Raw genomic sequence first — 23,341 nt, 5'->3', positions numbered from 1 at the left:
ATTTGTTACGTTTGTTTATTGAATATCTAGAAGACCAGTCTACGAAATACGACTTGTCGTAAAGCGTCACGAGGCGCCAAGTTCAAGTAAACAAAAATGTCGTTTTGAGTTGCGCCTTTCTTCTGTCACTCGATTTTGTGTTGGTTATGTCGATTTACATAATTCTGTAATTGTATGTCAGGATCCCGAAAAGGGTTTGGTTCACTCTGAACAGTGAATTTAAAAATGTCGAGTCAAGAATCGGTAAATCATGATGAATCAACATTAGAACAACATAGTAAGCTTATAAAAGTTTGTTTTTGTTTAACGACACCACTAGAGCACATAAAGTCATTGATTTATTAATCATTGGCTATTGGATGTCAGACATATGGTAATTTAAAAAAAGTAGAATTAATTTTCTTGTGTTATGTCCGAAAATAATTTGGTCATTAAAGGCTAATTAGTAATTATGAACAGTTCGTCCGAAGTTGAAGTTTGTCAGATTAAAAAAATAAATAAATTATAGCCAAATGTTACCAACGTTGAGGGCACAATATTTTACGCGAACCGCCGTTCTGTTCGCGTGTCGGTTACGCAAAATTAAATTTACACGAACTGCAAACTGGTTACGTTAAGAAATTAAAACTTGCAAACTTCACGATTACAGGACGTTTAATCAAGCAGACATACTACTAGTATTCCGACAAATGTTTTAGGCTGAACTTTAGATGCGTGATGCGCAGCAAATCAGTAAACAACATTATATTTCAACAGTTGTAATTTGCAACCAGTCTAAAGTAAATGTTCGGTATAGAGTCGAGCCAAAAGCTTTAAAGAAATGTGCTCAGACCGCTGGGGATGGCTAAATTATCTGCTGCTATTTTATCTCTAAAGGAATTTATGTAGACATAATATTCGATTGCCTATAATTTTACATATATGTTAAAAACAGTTTTAACATAAACAGGAATCCAAAGTGTCACAATTTTTTTAAAATACTAACATCGCATAATGAGCTTTAAAAAAACAAACATTTGGAACGTTACTGTAGTATAGAAGTACCATTGATAAAGTGAAAGTAGCGTAACCACAGCAAACGAAAAAAGGAATCCCTCCAAATGATTATGTATCTATTTCAAAGGCGTAGCGCCCATTACGCATGTGCGTAATGCAAAAACATAATCCGGGAATAGGTCGATGTTGTATTGAATTGTTTTATAAAATGTCCAATAAAATTGACTCTAAAAAAGATAGAAAAAAAATGTCTCAGAAAAGGCTCAGAATGCATATACAACGGTTCTGAGTTTCAAAATGTTCACAGGGGGAGGCCTCCCGAATCCCCTGGCTCGGGCACGCCTTTGGCGTACGTAATACTAAAAAAATGTCTGGTTACGCCCCTGTATTTTGTTTCAGTACTGGGGTCGATATTCAGTTCTTTTATAATATTGTTAACTTTAGAAAGCATTAAAGACTTTTTTTTTCTTTCTTTTTTGTAAAATCTTTTCTTTTGTATTTGTTTTAACTTTATGTTTGAGCTAAAAAATATGTATTTAAAATATAATTTCAATGTAATTTTGAGGTAACCGATCAGGTAACCCACGGGTTACGCAAATATAATTCACGTAACCGAACAATTGGTTACCTAGGTAAAAACCACGTGAACCCACTTCCGGTTACCTCAGATTTCGAAATATTGTCCCCTGAACGTTACTAGGATGGTTGGTTTAGCCCTGAAAAGGGCTATCAGGGCAGTGTTCTGGAGGCAAAGTGACGCAGCACCAGGGTGTGGCCGATGATGATGATGTCCAAATAGCTTCACGTGAACACCCTGCACAGCATCTCATGGATTGCCGTGTCCGTGTTATCGTCCCTCACGTAGGCCTGCTTGTAGAGGCCATCGTCAGCCTGGTTGCATGGCCACCAGCATTCCAATCGATCATATAGACGTGGAAGCTGCCCCGCTGGTTGTCTTAGTGATGCAGGAATTTGTCTCTGGATGGCTACGTTGGCAATTGGTCTATAGTTGAACTATGGACCACCAGGTTGATTCAGCACTACACTGCTGCTGTTGCCTTGTCTGTTGCGGCTGGTCAGCTTGCAGTACTGGTGTTGGCAGTCTTTGGCTCGGTCATCTCTGTCACCTCAAAAGTCCATTAAAAGGGCTGTTTGTTGATGGGGTTGAGTCATGGGCTGAGGAAGGTCCATGCTGTCTGCGCGTCAACCTTGATCTGTTGATGTGAGGCCAGTCTGTGTGCCAGTGACTGGATTCACAGCTTCGGAGGAACCGCCACCGCTGGATTAGCCACCAATTTGGCCCCCCCATGCCGCTCCTGGAGCTGTCTTCCTCTTAACTGCTGGTTGTTGGTGGGCCCCATACACCAAGGTGACATAGGCCTGGTCGCCAATGTAAGAGACGCAGAACTCTGCGAGCTCTCCCAAAGTCTGGATCATAGCCCCCAAGGTGGCTGGGGGGTAATCTACAGAGAGAAGTGGGAATTGATTTTTGTATTACTAACAAGAGATCTGTTAGATACACCATCCCACAGCTGGCGTATTCTGACAGTAAGAGAGCTATGGTCTGTCCCATCTTCCTACAAAAATATTTTTTGTAAATAATTTCAGAAGAAAAGTAAAAGTGTTTTAAAAATAACAAAAAAATGCTTTTTTTGCATCCAATTTAGAAAACAATAAGCTCAAAAATAAATAACTTGTAAATTCCACCGCTAAAAAAAGGGTATTCTCTTTAGGACAGTAGTTGGTGACATGCTCAGGGTTCTTACACGTCCTGGAAATCATGGAATGTCCTTAAATTTTGTGATTTTAAAATCCAGGCCTGGAATGTCCTGGAAAAAGCATTAAATTTTATTGTGTCCTGAAAATTTAGGCCAAACCTTCTGTGTGGGGTTTTTTCCCCGCATTTTTACTTTTGTTGTCCTCATAACCAGTCTAAATTCAGACAACAATTTGTTATAATAACATTCATTGATTGAACATTTCATGTCCTGGAAAAATAAAAACATGTTCTGGAAAAGTTGTGGAAATGTTCTTGAATTTTATGGTTTTTTCAAGTGTAAGAACCCTGATGCTTCTTCTTATAGTAATTACTATTTGAAACATGTTTTCAGGGAACTCAAAAATGATCGATGTAAAGGTATTTAACGTCAAACATACCATTTGGTAGGAAGTTATTGCACAGCGCCATAGTGGTTAAGTGTTTATCAAGCATTGTTGTTAGGAAAGCAGCGATGTCTTAAATATATTGGTTTCCTGTTGTTGGGAGTTTGGCTTTTGTGATCTCATGTTGTGGTTAATAAAGTTGCGGATGAAGTCGCTATTGTACTGTTACTTGTGATTAGGTTCTGTGCTATGAACATTCCATTATTACTGGCGTGGTGGCAGCGAGATCGACTCTCACGCTTCGTATTCGAGCACACATACATATTGTAAAGGACCGGCCCGGCAAATAACGTTGAGGTATTTGTCACGGTAACAATCCCAAACATGGCTAACACACACAGAGCCCCCAAACAATGGTGTTTATCGAAATCAGAGACAGTAAACTCGTTTGAGAACTGGAAACAAAATCTATCATACACATTATCATTAGACCCCAATTTCGCCCCCTTTCTTGTCGACTGTGTCACATGGGGCAAGAAAACATGTACATCTTCTTTTCGGGTTTCGCTAATGATGACAAGGATGTTCCAGAAGCCAGACAACGCACAGCGGCGCACAAATTTACCATTTTAGAATTGATGTTGGGCCAAATTGCCAATTCTGCCCCATTATTTCATGCAACACAATCATCAAAAACTCTACATCAATGGACAGTATTTGGCAAGTCATACGGCTTCATTATGGCTTTCAGTCCACTGGTGGACGCTTTCTAGATTTTTGTGACATCCATCTCCTCCCAGATGAACGCCCTGAAGACCTATTCCAACGTCTGTCTGCCTTCATGGAAGACAATCTTCTACGTCGTAACTGTGGCATTACCCACCATGGATCAGTGATCAAAGAGGACGAAGAGTTATCTCCTTCACTGGAAAACTTTATAGTTCTGACATGGCTCCGATTGTTGCATAATGATTTACCACGTCTAGTGAAACAACATTATGGCACTGAATTACGATCAAGAACTCTCTCCTCCATCAAACCAAAAATCTCTCAGGCTCTCTCGTCTTTACTAGATGAACTTCACACATCTGAAGAGATTAAAGTTATGCGAACCGCTCCGCCACTATTTAAAGACTAACAAAAATCTTACCTTAACCGGCAGACTATAACATCTTCAAAAAAACATTCTCTTCCTTCTAAAGTGTGCCCACTATGCCAAACAGCAGGACGTGTAAATTACAATCACTTTCTTAGTCAGTGCTCACACCTCCCACTAGCTGATCGGAAATACATGGCACGAGCTAGACAAATTGCCCACATACTTGACGACTCTGAATCTGACAATGATGACAACCTTACTTCCCAGAATGGGTTACCTACTTGCACACATAGCACTACTGCCTGCCGTGTTCAAGTCAAACAGTCACCATATATGACAGCCTTTTATGGCCATCGTGTGGCCCGACTTACAATCGACAGCAGAGCCACTGGCAATATGATACGTCTGTCTGCTACAAAGATGCTCGGAGTCGACATACATAAAAGTTCCCATTATGCTCACCAAGCAGATGGTCTGTCTTCTTTAAAAGTTGTAGGCGAAACCCGGTTCACTGTTGTCCGTGACAGTCGCGAATTCCTATTTGAGGGACTTGTTGTTGAAGACCTTGATGTAGACACACTAGCAGGCATTCCCTTCATGGAACAAAATGATGTGACCATCCGCCCAGCCAAACATGAAATCATCCTTGGAGATGGCAGTACTTACCTATATGGGTCGCATAGTACCGCTCCTCATCACACAGTCCGTCGTACCCATGTGTTACATGTTCCAAGAACATTATCTACTATCTGGCCGGGTGAGTACATCGAAGTGGAGCTCCCACAGGACTTATCTACTAGTGATGATGATTTTGCCGTAGAACCACGCTTAGACAATTCGTCACTCCCTGACACCACCATGTGGCTTTCTCCAGATATCTTCACCAGTGTTGCAGGCAAGATCCGTATTCCCAATCTCACTGATCAACCACAGACTTTAAAATGGCATGAGCATTTCTGTCAGGTACATGCAGTGTCCATTCCTACAGAAGTTGATGTCAACTCTTCACAATCTCCTTCATGTGACAAATCTGTAGATAATTTACATCGCATTCTGATACTGTCCACTTAGATCCAGATAACATACTTCCAAAGGATATGTTAACTAAGTTCAAAACCCTGTTACATTAGTATGATGAGATTTTCAGTCCTGTCAACACAGGATACAACGGCGCTTCGGGGCCTTTTCAGGCAGTTGTGAACATGGGCCCTGTACAACCTCCTCAAAGTAAGGGCCGCATCCCTCAGTATTCCCGTGACAAACTAGTCGATCTTCAAAACAAATTTGATGAATTAGAAGAACTAGGAGTGTTCCGACGTCCGGAAGATGTGGGTATTACCGTGGAATACCTTAACCCATCGTTCTTAGTCAAGAAAACTAATGGAGGGTTTCGGCTAGTCACAGCTTTCGCAGATGTAGGCAGATACAGCAAACCTCAACCTTCACTTATGCCAGATGTTGATTCAGTTCTTCAACGCCTTGCATCATGGAAGTACATAATTACAACTGATCTCACACATGCATTCTACTAGATTCCATTGGCACGTCACTCTATGAAGTACTGTGGTGTGGTGACACCATTCAAGGAAATTCGTGTGTATTCCAGATGTGCTATGGGTATGCCTGGTTCTGAAACTGCCCTTGAGGAGCTCATGTGTTGAATTCTTTGCCATCTCTTACAGGAAGGTATCGTCACAAAGTTGGCTGATGATTTGTATTGTGGAGCTGATACCCTCGATGACCTTTTGGCTACTTGGCACCGTGTGCTTGATGCTCTCCAAGTCAATAATATCAAGCTATCGCCCAATAAGACTGTCATCTGTCCTTTTATCTGTTATCATTGGTTTCCTGTTGTTGGGAGTTTGGCTTTTGTGATCTCGTGTTGTGGTTAATAAAGTAGCGGATGAAGTCGCTATTGTACTGTTACTTGTGGTGATTAGGTTCTGTGCTATGAACATTCCATGATTACTGGCACAGAATTTATATAGATTGGTCTCTGACCATCAGAGAGTGTTGATAATTGTCCAAATGTCCGTCTAGTTCTCTTACTGGACATCACAGTACTCTGGCTACATTTTATAGACAGGATAGCACATACCACCAATGGCACTTGATCTAAAAATTTATTTTAGTTTTATTGGATCTTGCCCTGTCACAATATAGTATATTGCCAGTTGTGTGATGCTGGCAGTGGTTGGGACATGGTCAAGGGAAAACACAAAACGTTGGGTGTACTGAGGGAGAGTGATCTTATTGCCATTGCACCTCAGGTGAACACTCTTCAATTCAGCTGCAGGATGCATCCCGTCTCTTGTTTCAAAGTTTAGTTGATTTGTTTTAAGAGCCCATTGGTTATCGGATGTCAAACATTTGATAATGTCTTAGAGGAAGCCTGCTACATATTTCCATATATGTATTTTGTTTTCAAAATCTTAATTAGCAATATTTCTAGTCAAATTGATTAGCAACTACTGTTTAATGTCTTAAAATTATGGAGCACATCACAATGTGACACTGAACAAAACGTTCCCTGACTATTTTCTTTTTATTAGTATATAAATGCCCTTTCCTTCAGACAAGACGGCACATGCATGTACCACAGCCTTCTTGTTTTGACAAAGATACTCTGTAACTACCGTAACCAATTGAATTGTTTAATCACAGTATTAATTACCAATATGCACAGTGTGCAATTTTTGGCAAGTGTGGGAGCCCGGTACTTGTAAGAATTATGTCAGAATCACAGACTTTTAACAGACTGAAGTTTGGCAGGCTCCTTTACATGACTGATGATAAGTAATTAATAGGATTTTTTAATAATAATAATATAAAAGTGAGTTGTACATGTATGTGATTTAAAAAAAAAAATTGAAGTTTGATTATATTACAGAATCATCCAAAAGATATCCAGTGAAAGTTTGGCATAAACATTTGTAACTTACTGTTCTGTTACCTGTCGAAATTCAGCTACATACATGTTTAATAAAACAAAATACAAGATTTGTAATAAAATAACTGAAATCAATGACGATAATACAGAGTTTGCAAAATAAAATGGGTTTTTTTTATGGAGTTTTAAAATTATTATGGTAGGGATCGCTGTTTTGGTGTCAGCCTTACTATATATCTTGCCAGTATCCTTTTGATAACTTTCACACCAAAATTGTATACTGATACCAAAATACAATTATTCAAAATGTGTTCAGTTATTCATTTTATTCAACTCATATTCATGTTGTTTGAAATATGTAGACTATATCCAGCATTATCTTTGACAGTTTACTTCATACTGTGTTAAAATGTTTTCTGTTTTCAGGGATTCTCTGTGACTATGCTTTGAAGATGCATGAGATTGATCTCATACAGATACTTCTTGAAGAGGACGAGCAAGAACATTTCTCTGTAGCCATCGAGTTAGTATTATAGTAACAATTGCTATTTCTGGTGCAGGCTGGTGTATTGTGTTTTTTGGTGCAGGCTGGTGTATTGTGTTTTCTGGTGCTGGCTGGTGTATTGTGTTTTCTGGTGCTGGCTGGTGTATTGTGTTTTCTGGTGCTGGCAGGTGTATTGTGTTTTCTGGTGATGGCTGGTGTATTGTGTTTTCTGATGCAGGCTGGTGTATTGTGTTTTCTGATGCAGGCAGGTGTATTGTGTTTTCTGATGCAGGCTGGTGTATTGTGTTTTCTGATGCTGGCTGGTGTATTGTGTTTTCTGATGCAGGCTGGTGTATTGTGTTTTCTGGTGCTGGCTGGTGTATTGTGTTTTCTGGTGCTGGCTGGTGTATTGTGTTTTCTGATGCAGGCTGGTGTATTATGTTTTCTGGTGATGGCTGGTGTATTGTGTTTTCTGATGCTGGTTGGTGTATTGTGTTTTCTGATGCTGGCTGGTGTATTGTGTTTTCTGATGCTGGCTGGTGTATTGTGTTTTCCAGTGATGACTTGTATGTTTTTGGGGTTTTTCTGGTGATGACTGGAGTGTTGTTTTTCGTGTGATGACTCATGTGTTGTGTTTTCCTGTTATGACTCGTGTGTTGTGTTTTCCAGTGAGGACTCATTTGTGTTGTGTTTTCCAGTGAGGACTGGTGTGTTTTGTGTTGGGGGTTTTTCAGGTGATAACTGGTGTGTTGTGTTTTCCAGTGCTGAAGTGTTGTGTTTTCGGTGATAATTGGTGTGTTGTGTTGTCCAGTGCTGAATGTTGTGTTGTTTTTTCAGGTGATGACTGGTGTGTTTTGTGTTCTCCTCATCAGACTGGGGTGTTAATTATTTGATGCGTTGTGTTTTTCAGTGCTCTGACCCTGTTTGAGAGTGACATGACGGTATGTGATGTGCTGCTGACGAACTCGCACAAGATTCTTCCCGTGTTTGACACAAGTCTCAAACGAGCCCAGCACATCATCCTGGCACGACATCAACAGAACAAGCACATGGTGGGTCCTTTAACAATTTGCTTGTTAAATTTGTCTTTAATAAACCATTGTTTACAAAACTTTGAAGTGCTGACTCCACATTTTAAAACATTTCTAGACTAACTACATGCTATTTGTATCCATGTGAGTGTTAAAGCATAGATCTATATGTAACCTTTTTACAGGGCCAGTGCTTTCCACAATGCTATAACATTTTGCAAGCTATGACCTGTTAACAAAACTACCCTAATGTTTGCTTGGTGAGAACTGGTGGTCTTCAATTGATTCATTGTAATTGAAAATTGATTGGTTGGGATCTACCGATGTGATGATCAGGGAGCCTACAGACAATGAATTTTGTAAAACTACTTTCATCAACTTTTTAGGTGTTTTTTAAAGCATATACTGGCATTAACCTCTACCTTTATCATGAGGTTTGTATGTTCATGAAAAAAGTTAATAACTGTTAACACTATAACAGGCCACAATTCTGTTATCAAATAAAAACAAATATTCCTTTACAATGTTCCCATCTGAGATAATGTTGAGTTTATCAGCCAATAATCCTGATTTAGTATTACAAGACAGATTCATGTCACAGTAACTGAGGTAATTCTAGATTTTATTATTTGTACTTTGTTTGCTTTCCATGTAGATGGTGAAAACCAACGTTCATGCTCGTGTCATGGCTCTTCCTGTGTGCCCGGAACTGACCCGCACAACGTTACCGCGAACGTCGGACATTGGGGCCTTTCTCTCGGTCACTGGTACGTGTTTCTGTCTTTAGTACATTTATTCCTGCTTGTTGATTTTTCGTGACTCTTTGCTTTTATTGTCAGTTTACTGTGTGATTATCGTTCTGCTTTGCCTCTTGTTTTTTTTAGATGCTTTACGGTTGTTCAGATGCTAATAATACATTTTGGTTTTTTAAGCTGCCAGTGTCCATCTATTTTTAGTAGAGTGGGATTGATGTGTAATACATGTATTTTAGTGGAGTGTAAAGGTTAAGATGCTGTCAGCTATTCTGATGAGGAATTGGGGTGGGGAAGGGGTTGACATGCTGTGATGGATCATTAACTGGATTGCCATTGTTATCGTTTTTTATTCAGATGGAAGCCAGGTGCATTTCACATAGTATATACATAGCATGTACATAGTATGTAAATATAGATTTTGGAAAATATTGAAAGTGATTATTTTTTGCAAGACCTAGTGAGTTTTGAAAAACTTTTATTTTTGATTTTGTATACATGAAAAATGTTTGAAAATTTGTCATAAATTCAAGTGTTAAAATTTATTCTGTGGAAAAATGTTTGATACTGTATATCAGGAGCTATATTATCAGTCCTCTACATTAACTTTTCCACCTAGGAGCCAGATGGCACCTACTTGTATTTTTATATATGTGACCAAATCGGTCACAATATAGAGGGCTGTTTGTATGCGGTTTTGTAAAGACCCGGGGCGGGATGTAACCCAGTGGTAAAGCGCTCGCTCAATGCGCGGTTGGTCTGGGATCGATCCCCATCAGTGGGCCTATTGGGCTATTTCTCGTTCCAGCCAATGGACCACAACTGGTATATCAAAGGATGCCAGATAACCATAAAAAAAATGTGTTGAGTGCGTCATTAAATAAAACATTTCTTTCTCTTTTTTTGTAAAGGTCCATTCAGGACTGCTGAAAGTGTAGTTTGTTTGGTAGGTTGTTTCTTTCCTCTCACTGTGGACTATGAAAGGTGATACACTCCTCTCCATTCTCGATCCTAGGTGATTTACTGCTGACATTTATTGTAATAACTTATGAAACAATACTTTGAGAATGAACTTCTCTTCCTCTTTTTTTTCAGGCACAGTTATCAGAACTACAGTAGTTCGACTGTTGGAATATGAAAAGGAGTATGTCTGTACAAAGTGTAGAAATGTATTTGCCATACAGGTTAGTAGTAGGCATGGCTGCAGAAAGTACTTGCCCGCTCGCCAAATGCAAGTAAAAATTCTGACGGACGAGTTTAAAAAAAGGGTCTATCTGTCTTTTTTATTTCATTTGTGGTATGGTGTTAATAATGTTTTGTCAATATATATATGTATATCATTTGAAGTGAAGACACTGTATATTATAATATTGTTAATAATAAATTGTTCTATAGACTGGTGGACTAGTAGAAATTCTGGCAGGTTAGTAAAAAAAAAAATTCTGTTCCGACGGGCCAGTTAAATATTTTCCATTTCTGCACCTCTGGTAGGATAAAACAAGTTGTTTTCTGTCCTTATTTCTCAGGTTGTATGCAGTCTTTTTTAAGAATTAGTCTAATATATCTACCATATTTTCCGGCTTATTACACGCACTGGTGTATAAAGCGCACCCCTTGTTTTTAGACCAAGTTCCGTCCTTTGTTCGTACATAAACCGCACCTTTAAATAAGCCGCATTTAAAATAAAGCCACAATCTTAATTACAGTTAATTATTGTTTGTATTTAATAATAATAAAGAGATCCATTCTCCCTTAAATTCAAACAATAAATAATTGTTGATTGTGTTGCTTTCAGTTTCATTTCACATAATGGGAAAGTTTTGTAAACAAAACACCGTTGACAAACCCCACTATTTTTACGAAAATATGAACAAGAACTTGATAATGCTAATTTTGTAATCTTGCATTAGTTGCAAAGACAAAAAAAAATACATTATAATATTTTATTTGTCCCAGTATGATTACAAAGTGTGAACCAAAAAAAAGGGGCACAAATAAAAATTACTAGTAGATCTACTCACTCGATTGCAAAACACACGTTTCTCTGTAACCTAACTAGCGTGCCGTGTGCAAAAATTACATAGTCAAACGAGGTCGGGTCAAGCTGGATATATGGCAGTGAACCAAAACTAAGCACAGTCCTATCAATCGTTTACAGTTTTGACATTGTTTTATAACTTTTAAACAACAGCCTTTAATATATATATATATATATATATATTTGCCGAGAATTATATATGTATAATTACATGCAATATAACGAAATACATTACAACAACGTTATGCTCTGTATAATTTAGCGGGCTAATTAGATTGAAAATGTCGACATTTAATACAAACATTATAGGTACTCCGATTATGTGATTTTAATTCGCAAGCTTCGTACTAAACTTAAATTTTGATATATTAATTAAAAACATTACAAACAGGTTAGAAACAGTGGCGTTAAAGATATCAAGAAACTGTTTTGATGTCCTTGTTAAGGTCCGGCTTTTGCAATTGGCTATAAATGGCCATGACATTGTAATTGTATCATGTGACATTGTTTAGGCTGCCACTGGCTTTTTATCTGCAATATCGAACATGCAAGTTGGGTGTGTTTACTACAAAGTATAACAACACTACTTTGTATAATATGAGGAAAGTTACTTCATTTTAGAACATCTGACAAACACATTTGATACACTACTAACAATAAATGTTACAGAAATCAAATTTAAAAAGTTCACGGACGAGTCCATTTTTGAAACTGTAAGTATAACAATGCACAAGTGATGTATTGTTTCTAGCCTGATTAGACTATTAATAAAGAGCCATTCCATTGTAATACTTCAGTCCCAGTCATTTAGTATGCTATAATATTATTATGAGAATGAAAAAAAAAAAGTTCTGGTTTATATGCACAGCGGTTACCGTAAAATTCATAAATAAAGCGCACCGTTTTATAAACTACACCTTGCAATTCACAGTAAAAAAGTAGCGGCTTATATCCCGAAAAATACGGTATATTGCTTAAAATATTGTTTGCACTGCATAAAATGTATTCCTATTTCTATTTAAGTATTCATTTAGGTATGTTCTATTTTACTACATAATATGCAGACATTTATCTTGGTATCTGTGTTGATTTTTCAGTCAGATTTTGAACAGTATTACAATGTTTGTAAACCCATGAAATGTCCCAATGAAGCGTGCAGTTCTACAAGCTTCACAATGCTCAATGATAAAGGTAAGTATAAACAACTATTAAAGAATTATTTTCATACGCCCATCTTTGAATTGGTAACTGGTTTTTTACTGTTAGGCTGTGCCCCTATGAACTGCTAACTGGTTTGGGGTTTTTTTTACTGTTAGGCTGTGCCCCTGTGAAATGTAACTGTTTTGCTGTTAGGCTGTGTCTCTGGGGATTGTTAACTGTTTTTACTGTTAAGCTTTGCCCTTGTGAAGTGTTAAGAGGTTTTTTTACTGTGCCCTTGTGGATTGTTAACTCTTTTTGTTTTTAAGCTGTACCTCTATTGAATTGTTACCATAGCTGGATTTTTTAATTTTTAGGCTGAGAAATATTAAATCCTTGTGCCCTTGTGAAATTTTGTTAACTGGTTTTGTTAGGCTGTGCCCGTGTGAAATGTTAACTGTTTTACTGTTAGGCTGTGCCCCTGTGAAATGTTAACTGTTTTACTGTTAGGCTGTGCCCCTGTGAAATGTTAACTGTTTTACTGTTAGGCTGTGTCCCTGTGAAATGTTAACTGTTTAACTGTTAGGCTCTGTCCCTGTGAAATATTTAACTGTTTTACTGTTAGGCTCTGTCCCTGTGAAATATTAACTGTTTTACTGTTAGGCTGTGAAATGTTAACTGTTTTACTGTTAGGCTGTGCCCCTGTGAAATGTTAACTGTTTTACTGTTAGGCTGTGCCCCTGTGAAATGTTAACTGTTTTACTGTTAGGCTGTGCCCCTGTGAAATGTTAACTGTTTTACTGTTAGGCTGTGCCCCTGTGAAGTGTCGAAACTACCAGGAGGTGAAAATCCAGGAGCAGGCTCAGCGACTCGCCGTCGGAACGATTCCACGATCCATGTGGGTCATCCTCGAAGATGATCTTGTAGATGCTTGCAAGGCGGGTGATGATGTTACTGTGTGGTAAGTAATTATTATAACCTTCTGACTACTGCAGGCAAGATATCTCGTCCAACGTCACGCCAGTCGACATACTGTACACTGAGTGCATTCCCCAATTCATATTTTCTGTTGAAATAAATATAGCAAACAGGAAATAGATTGACTGACATTATGGCAGCTTTAGTTGGGGGGGGGGGGGGGGGGGGGGGGTGTTTATTGGAATTTTGAGTTCAAAAAGTGGTTTTCAGCAAGTATTTTCGCTTGACAATAATGGTGGCATGTCGCAGTCATTTTCAGGGATTGATAGCTGGTTGTGACAGCTAATTTGATAATAAATTTGATCGTTTTACCAACAACAAACATTGCCAAATATTGGGATATGAATCGTAGTTCGTTTCAAAAAAATAAATTGGTCAGAAAACCAATGTTATTGGGAATGATGGACATAAATACTGGACAGATGGCCACAAATGCCCATAAGTAAACAAGACTTATTTTACTTTTTACCTAATTGTAATCAACATTAATTAACTGAAAACCCCACGGAAATAATACATAGCCTACCGATTCAAATATACATATGCGAGTAAAAATTATAAACTTGTATCCACTCAACGTGGTTTTTGTCTAAATTACAGTTTGTAAATGATGACATATCATAGAGAATAACTAGCTAATGACAGGATATCAGCTCTATCATGTGAAGGTAAGAATGGAAAATTCTATGAGGCTTGCCAAGCGGAGTTTTCCATTTGACCTGAACAGGATAAAGTCGATATCCTACATCATTAACTAATTATTATTTTTATCCTGCAGTCCATAAAAATTATGGGGAAAAGCTATTATTTCCGTTATTTCAGCTCCATTGTACAATGACCTAGAGGTCAAATGAGTGATTTTATAATGTAGCTATGCAGGTGACGTCACATCAAAAGTCATAATCTGCAAGTATATGTTTATAACTTTGCTTTAATCTGTCATAATCGGTCAATAGAAATAATGGTTGCATGATAAAATAAGTTAAGTGATGAAGTTTCAGTATGGTGGGCAATTATGTTACAGTATAGTAAGTGATGCAAGTAATTACAGAATGGTAATAATATATTTTGTAGTGGGACTGTGAGGCGACGGTGGCGAAACCTAATGGCCGACTCAAGGTGTGACATTGAGATCGTGTTACAGGCGAACCATGTTCTTGTTACTAACGAACAACGAAGCTCCATTCTAATTACTAATGAAATGGTATGTTATTATAACTAATGTGTTTTAAACTTGTATAACAACAATTCCTTCCTTCCTTCCTTCCTTCCTTCCTTCCTTCCTTCCTTCCTTCCTTCCTTCCTTCCTTCCTTCCCTCTCTCTCTCTCTCTCTCACTTGTATAACAACAATTCATTCCTTCCTTCCTTCCTCTCTCTCTCTCTCTCTCTCTCTCTCTCTCTCTCTCTCTCTCTCTCTCACTCACTCACTCACTCTCACTCACTCACTCACTCACTCACTCACTCACTCACTCACTCATATATATATATATATTCATACATATACATGCAGTGTTTCTGCCAGAAAAGTATTTTTGGGTATAGCGCTATGGAATTGATTGCAACCACAGTCAACAGTCCAGAAAGAAAATGGGTGAAGTTTAGGGTTAGGGTTAAGAAAATCATACAGTAATGATAAAGAGTAATTAATTTGTTCAAAAGGTTAACTTTAAAAAAAACATCTGCAAGAAATTTTGGGTATGGCGCCATACCCGTTTTACCCTCTGACGGAAACCCTGACATGTGGACATACTTATCTATATATACATATCATAAACACTCCCATGCATACATACACATATAGAACCAAGTAACCAATTCTGGCATCAATAATACATATTTATACATGTTTATGTTACATTAAGTTTAACTAACCTTGTGAATCTTTAGCACATGACCATAAATATTGTTTTAAATACAGTCATCTCCACTTATTTGCACATCGGTTTATAGCATAATTCGGTTAATCGACTATTTTCACCCAACACGGAACCATTTGCCCGTATAACACTACAAAACATCCGGTTAATTGCACAGACTACAGGCTATATATCGGTTATTTGCACATATAAATAACGTTTTTTGTTTTTTTTGGTGCTAAATTAATGTCACAAATGACTGAGAAAGTCTATCAAACTTTGGCAAAAAAATTCAAATAAATCACCGATTAATCTGTTTTGTTTGAGCTCACTGTGTGGCAAGCCGACTGTAATAGCTGTTTACAGAGTCGACGTGTGACATGCAAATGAGATGGTGTGCACGTTACTACTGGTGAATCACAATACCCGACTACAAGATTTAAGAATGACATAAATAAGTTGAATAAACCTAAGACCTAATGTTTTGTTTGCAATATATTGCTGTTAATCAGAGGCCACCTCAATAACAGGTAACTCTCCGACTATTATTTTTAGAAGTACCACCTGTGCGCTTGTACGCATGCGCACTCAACTATTGAGGCCCTATTCGATTGACGTGTTCAGGGCAATCATTGTTCTGTGTCAATTACGTTATGTTGAGAAGCCTTGTTAGTAATTAAAAGATTACAGATCAATCGTCCTAGGCGGTTATGTTTTTTAATAAATGTGACCGAGAAAGGGTTGTTGTTCACTTATTCATTAGATGCAGTGTACGCTGTATCTGTTAAACGCAAAAGAAACGATTTATCACTTGCTTCCCAGAAAATGTAGCGGAAAAAAAAAGACTGGTGGGGGAGGTCGTAAAAAAAAAACACATAACAAAGACCGTTATTTATGGATCGTCCCTAAGTTTCTGCTATATTGTTAGACACCAGTCAGTCGGACCGCACCATGAAGGTCAGTCAATTGTGTTAGACAGGTCATGCATGCAATGCAGACTGCTGGAACTGATAACGACTCACTAGCCGAGCTTAACTTTAATTGCTTAACAATAGCAAAGTCATTATTTGGGGATCACAAATAATACCAAAGCTTGCCATATCTTTTGGGAGGGAATGAACACCATACCAGCAAATGCATACAAGTTCACGTAATTCTATGGTAAGGCGCATTCGGTCAATCAACAGCCCGGTAATTCCGGAAACTGACGTCATTTTGTAAACACGTGCACCGATGAAACGTGAACTTTTTGATGGTTCTGTTGTTTCAAGTTTATCTCATTAACTACATGGCTAATACACTTTGTTTACACTAGTGGATGGTCAGTGTTTGTTTTTTTAATGCACAAAGTTTGTGTTTTTAGAAAACGATGCCCAGTGACGGATGTTGTTGGGTTGTTTTTTAAAAAATGATTTCTGGTCTGGCAGATTAAAACAAAAACGTCATGCTAATTATATATATATCGATCGATATATTTTTTAACATTTATATATATCCAACTGCATGTGACATGTGTTAACTGTAATAGTTCCGGTATGAAGTACCGCATTATGCTAAACTGTCTCCCATGCCACTTTGTAGTTGGATGGCTGTTACAAAGTGAAAGTCGGTACTCTATCGGTTAATCGACTAACCCGGTTAATTGCACAAAATCGAGCAGCACCGAGGGTATGCAAATAAGTGGGTTTGACTGTACTTGCCGAATATCTTGATAAACAAAAAGCTGAAAATAGTAAGTTGAATTCTACATCTTTATGAATGTCTAGTGCTACGGTATCATAATCCTATAATATCATATATGTCCTACAGTATGTTATGTTTGTATATATTTTTAACAGAAAAGTGAAATTGTGTCATTTTGGGAACAGCATAGGAATGAACCACTGACAGCCCGCAACAAAATCCTCGCCAGTTTCTGTCCTCAAGTGTATGGACTGTATGTCATTAAACTAGCTGTTGTCATGGTGATGGCAGGAGGTGTACAGGTTTGTGGTAGAACATGTTTTAGTAGTTGTGCATGTGCTATATGTTTGGCATGGATTGGGTAATAGTCTATCAGAAATAAATCACTGATTTCTCTCCCCTTCCCACACTTGAGAACAACAAATACTAATTGCATAATGTCATTGCCCAATTCTTTGTTGAGCTGGTTATAAACAAAACAAATTAAATACTGCTCCTGATTGGATTTGAACCCAGTAAGGCCTACTCGACAGCCTCAAACTACTGATATTCACCCAACACCCTTTTTGGGCATTAATACTCTCCTTCCATCATACTGGTGATAATGGGTTTGGCAAGTAGTTAATTTGTTCTTGAACTTCACTCTGGCATAATTGCAAGGACTGATTTTGTTCCCATTGTTTGGTATTATGCATACAGGCAAATGGGTCTCCTTGGTTCTTCCATTCAGAAAATTCATATAACTTGACAAATATGTTCAACAAATTACACAACCAGTGAAACCATGCAACATAAAAACGATTTAGTTCATGGTAGTTATGCAACATTGAACATAGCTACAAATAATGTATATTCTGTCCTAAATTAATGGGGAAGATTTGAACAGCAGTTTTTACACAGTATTTTTGGACTGAAATTACTCAGTTCATACAGAAATCAAACCACTAGTGTGTTATCCAAGTTTCTTTGTGTGAGGTTTTAATGACTTCTAGTAAAATTATTATGTTCTCAACACATTACTAGTTGAATGTAATAGAACCACAGGTATTCCTGGTTTTCATGTTCTCAGTATGTCTCCCTTGTCTTTGATTGCAGCGATGTGATGAGGGGGGTTCTAAGGTGAGGGGGGAAACTCACCTGCTTCTAGTGGGAGATCCAGGTAATTGGTTTGTGTAATTAAGTATTTTGTTTGCGTACAAATTTAGAATTTTGTGTGTGTGTGTGTGCGTGTAAATTAATTAAGTAGTTTGTATTTAGAATTTTTGTGTGTGTGTGTGTGTGTGTGTGTGTAAATATACCAGTATTTTGTAGATTTTTAAAAAGTTAATGAAGATATTTATTTAAAGTAATAGATGTTATAATTAATTTGTTAAGTAAACGATTGCTATAATTTGTCAAAGAAGATGTTTATTTAATTTAATAGATTCTATTATTAATTTGTTAAGTAACAAACTGCTATAAGTTGTGAATGAAGATGTTTATTGACAGTAACAGATGTTCTAATTCATTTGTTACGTAAGACTGCTATGATTTGATAATGAAGGTGTAATTAGTTAAAGGTAGGGTCAACTCAAACAAGAGCCTTATGTGTTGTAAAGATGCATACCCGGACCACCAACACATACTGACACTTTAGCAAATGAAAAATGCGTAATTTTAGAGTTAATAAAAAAAACATGATTATTCCTGCTAACTGGGGGCAGCCATTTTGTTTCGTTTTTGTGACGTCCGGTGGGATAGCTTGGGGCGAAGTGACGTCAGCTCCTGACCATCTCCTGTATGTACAGTATAAACAAAAGCAGTAATTTTCGACAAGGTGCTTCTCTTTGATCAACCTGACTTGTAAAACAGCATAAATGACATAATAATATAATAAACTATTTAACTAAATATATTTCAAGTTGCATTAATGGAACAAAATGGGGTTATAGTATTTTTCTCTGTTTAATAATCCAAAGGAAAAGTGTACACTATTACGCCTATTGATATGCTACGTTGGAGCAAAAACGACAACCCACGATACCCAAGTGATAATTTTCTTTTCTTTGGGACTACGTAAATGGTCAGTTCTGTGGTTTTAGATGGAAAAGTCTACTTAATCAATAGTTTTATAGAACTATTTACAGTAATAAACCATGTCCATTACAATTTTAGGGGCGACAGGTAATATTCCACAATACCGGTATGTATTTTTGTGTCTAGACAGCGTCAATTAATTGGCTTGTCTGGTTACCAATCAAATACACACCTGCCAATCAGGAATCACAGGTAGAAGCAACTAACAGCATAGACCAATTAACTAAGAAAACACTCCATGTATCATTTCAGTACGTAGGTTAATGCATGGGCAAAACATTGTTAATTTTTTCGACTTGTGTAGCCACTTTGACAATGGTATATTATTTTGTATTGAAAAGTAATATATATAGTGCTGGATATACTTATTGCTGGCTTACTGGGATGTGTATTATTACAGAACATTGCAATGTATGACTATTTATCATCCCTCAAAAACCAGGTAGATTGTGTTTCTCTAGTTCTAAGGCTCATTCCTGACGTTACGCGTTAAGTATTACGTAACCACCAGCTCGCCAGAGGGCGTACTCACTGAGATGGTACAAAATGGCTGCGCCCGTTATATATAATAGTCGTCACATTTAACCGTTTTATTAATTAACTATACGATAATACGTGTTGATATTAAGCAATAATGGGAATTATATATCGTTGAATATGCATACCAGGCCAAATGCCTTAATTGTCCTCTCCTTAAAGTAATAGACTGCTATAATTTGTTAAATGAAGTCATTTCCTTAAAGTAATATATGTTTTTATTACCGTAATTTGTTAAGTAATAAATGCTATAATTTGTTATTGAAGATGTATATTGAAAGTAATATGGTATAAATAATTACGTTGTTAAGTAATAGACTGCTGTAATTTATTAATGAAGATGTTTATTTAAAGTAATAGACTGCTGTAATTTGTTAAAGGGACAGGCAAGTCTCAGTTTCTGAAGTATGCTGCGAAGATCACCCCCCGATCAGTTCTGACCACTGGAATTGGCAGCACCAGTGCCGGTCTCACAGTCACTGCTGTCAAGGTAATAGTGTTGGGTAAAAGGAAAGAAAGAAATGTTTTACTTGACAATGCACTCAACACATTTTATTTACGGTTATATAGCGTCGGACATATCGTTAAGGACCACACAGATATAAAGAGAGGAAACCTGCTATCGCCACTTCATGGGCTACTCTCTTTCGATTAGCAGCAAGGGATCTTTTATATGCACCATCCCACAGACAGGATAGTACATACCACGGCCTTTATTACACCAGTTGTGGAGCACTGGATGGAACAAGAAATAGCCAAATGGATCCACCGACGGGGATCGATCCCAGACCAACCTCGCTTCAAGCGAATGCTTTACCACTAGCCTATGTCCCGTCCCCCCATGTTGGGTAACAAGTAAATAACACACAGTTTGGAATACTGTAATAATTAGAATTGGTGATAGAACATTTTTGTTTTGTTGTCATAACTTAGATGTGTAAAGCTCTCACGGTGACAGAGCTGAATGATTTCTAGATTTATCTGGAATTCTGGATTTTTTATTGTCTATGTAGTGTTGCTGAGTTTTTGGCTGTTTGTCAAAAACAAATTCAATATTCTCTGTCCAATTTTTTTTATAGCAAACCCACAATCCATGGCTCGAAATAGGAAGTAAAATGCGACCTGCTGGTTTTTAATATATATATATATATATATATATATAGCGGGTCAAAAGAAATATATCTTGCTAAGAGAAACTATGACCTTCTGGAAATAAGATAAACCAGCGTATGGGCAGAATGGGATAGTGTGTGAAAAGTTTGGAAATCTGAGATGTATTTTAGAGCATTGTGGAATTAAAATATAACAAAATCATGAGCTAAATAGCAGATGAGATAATCATACATACATCTGTCTCCTGAAAAGAAAGACACCTGATTTTTTTTTTGGAGGGGGGGGGGGGGGGGGGTGGTGATTAGCTAGTATTGAAAAAAATGGACTGCTTTTTTGCATGTTGTATGCTGTTCATCGCCGAGGTGAGAAGACCAGTATTTTCTACTAAGATTTAGTTACACGTAATTCTCCTTGATTGCAGTAACAGAAATGTGGTAAGTGCTGTTCTGTGTTAAACACCTAATTTTATTTACTAACTTTGTTTCCTTTTTGTCACTGAAATTAGAAACTAATTCAGAATTTGAGGGGATTGACAGTCGCAATTACCATACTATATTATGTTAGACAGCTAATCTTATTTAACAACTGTTTGTGAAACTACTTCAGGACTCGGGTGAGTGGCAGCTAGAGGCGGGGGCGCTGGTCCTGGCTGACGGGGGTGTGTGTTGTATTGACGAGTTTAACAGTATCCGTGAGAACGACAAGGCCAGCATACACGAGGCCATGGAACAGCAGACAATCAGCGTCGCCAAGGTAACTTTACTGTTACTTACATTTATGTAGGACTTTATGTAAGTTTTAGGCTCGTTGACCGATGCCACTGGTAATGTGACATACAGAATAAATATTTCAGACTTTATTATTAGTTACACTTTTCCTTGTTACACTATTCAGTGATAGAAATATGCAGAATTTTTTTTACTAGTCCACCAGACAAATACATCTAGAAATCTACTTGTCCACCAATATTTTCATTTGTCCAAATACATGGTTTATTTTATTCAAGTATCAGGATGATGTTTGTGATTGCTAAAAATTAAACTGCACTGAAATATTTTACTTGTCCACTGGACAACCACCGAGGCACATTTTGCTTGTCCGAATAGATTTTCTCTTGTCGGGACAAACGGACAAGTGCTTATTTCGAACACTGTTTATGTGTCTATATCAATTGAATATCGAGGCATGTCTGTCCCGGCTGCAACTTCTGACTTCGTAGGACTATATCAGTTTTAGGCCTGCTAACCACCAGTAACGTGAAATACAGAATAGATATTGTTTAAACCACATTTCTTGCATTATATAACATGTAGAGTAACCATTGTATACCAGCTTTGTTTTACTGGTCACTCAATGTTCAGATGCAAGTGATTGCTGTCATTAGCATTCACTTCTTGAACTGATTCATTGCAAATTGTTTACTAGTTTATTAATACAGTGTCTGACAAAGTTCAAGTTGCAATTCTTGACTATATCATACTTTATTATAACATGTTTTCTTATTTCTTATTTCTGCTTTCTTTTGGGATGGGGTAAATCTCTATTTTGAACGATTCTTGTTTACAGTTTGAAATAAATTACATTTAGCAACATTTTCATCTCTGCTATGACATCTGGAAATGTTTTAAACCTGTCTTCCACTTAATAATTTCTGTTGTATCACTATGTTAATTTTGCAGGCTGGTCTCGTATGCAAACTGAGCACAAAGACAACAATCCTAGCAGCCACCAATCCAAAGGGTCACTATGACCCAGACCAGGTGAGTCAAAGGGTCACTATGACCCAGACCAGGTGAGTCAAAGGGTCACTATGACCCAGACCAGGTGAGTCAAAGGGTCACTATGACCCAGACCAGGTGAGTCAAAGGGTCACTATGACCCAGACCAGGTGAGTCAAAGGGTCACTATATCATGTCTCATTTTATTTAATTCAGAGACCATTTGCACTACTAGAAAGATGATAAGAAAAACTTTAATCCTTATTTGCATGTCACCTTTCACATTTTTTATAATCTGTTATAGTGGTTTTAATGAAGAAAAGTCATCAGTTATTTGCTTTGTTAAGTTTAAATTATGCTATTTGTAAATAGAGCTGGGCAGTATACCATATTTACCATTCTGTATCGGTATCATCATACATGTAGATGCGAATTCTCCAGATTTAACTGGAATTCAAAATTTTGGCGCTGCCCGATTTTGTTTCGGGTTTTGTCAAAATTTGCAACGTTTCACACCAGCAGTCCGGGTTTTATACCAATCCAACAATCTGGATTTATACTTACCCAGTATGGGTTTTATACCAACCACCATTTTGGCGATTCCAACATGGCCGTGGTTATCCACGTATGTTTTCTTCATCACCAATGGTCCATTTTGATCTCGCAAGATCTGTGAGCAGTGTAAATCTGCATACTTGTTTGGATAAAAGCAGTGTATGCCAGTCGATGCTCCCCCACATAACCAGCATATTAATATTTGCCAGCCAAACAAGTGACAGCAGCGAATTTGTTGGCAAATTCCAATATGGCAGCCGTTGTTATGTCAGCATTATTTAAACATAATATTGA

General features: G+C 37.5%; 1 protein-coding gene across 2 annotated transcripts in view; it reads left to right on the top strand.

Moving 5' to 3' along the window:
* The first annotated feature begins 81 nt into the window (after window positions 1-81).
* LOC121382318 (DNA helicase MCM9-like) overlaps window positions 82-23,341 on the top strand; it is a 32,186-nt gene continuing 8,926 nt past the window's right edge. The window contains exons 1-13 of one of the 2 annotated variants that reach the window (XM_041511898.1): window positions 82-277; window positions 7,515-7,611; window positions 8,483-8,624; window positions 9,259-9,370; window positions 10,451-10,539; window positions 12,491-12,584; window positions 13,338-13,491; window positions 14,583-14,712; window positions 17,204-17,350; window positions 18,144-18,207; window positions 20,042-20,151; window positions 21,381-21,527; window positions 22,454-22,534. In XM_041511898.1, the coding sequence (XP_041367832.1) occupies window positions 226-277; window positions 7,515-7,611; window positions 8,483-8,624; window positions 9,259-9,370; window positions 10,451-10,539; window positions 12,491-12,584; window positions 13,338-13,491; window positions 14,583-14,712; window positions 17,204-17,350; window positions 18,144-18,207; window positions 20,042-20,151; window positions 21,381-21,527; window positions 22,454-22,534 (1,419 nt within the window). In that variant the 5' untranslated portion in view covers window positions 82-225. Of the gene's footprint in view, window positions 278-6,483; window positions 6,612-7,514; window positions 7,612-8,482; window positions 8,625-9,258; window positions 9,371-10,450; window positions 10,540-12,490; window positions 12,585-13,337; window positions 13,492-14,582; window positions 14,713-17,203; window positions 17,351-18,143; window positions 18,208-20,041; window positions 20,152-21,380; window positions 21,528-22,453; window positions 22,535-23,341 lie in introns of those variants that run through there. The other variant, XM_041511899.1, reaches the window with a different exon arrangement.

Source organism: Gigantopelta aegis, chromosome 9, assembly GCF_016097555.1.
Source record: "Gigantopelta aegis isolate Gae_Host chromosome 9, Gae_host_genome, whole genome shotgun sequence".
In the NCBI taxonomy this organism is placed as follows: domain Eukaryota; kingdom Metazoa; phylum Mollusca; class Gastropoda; order Neomphalida; family Peltospiridae; genus Gigantopelta; species Gigantopelta aegis.
This window is presented reverse-complemented; position numbering and strand designations above follow the sequence as displayed.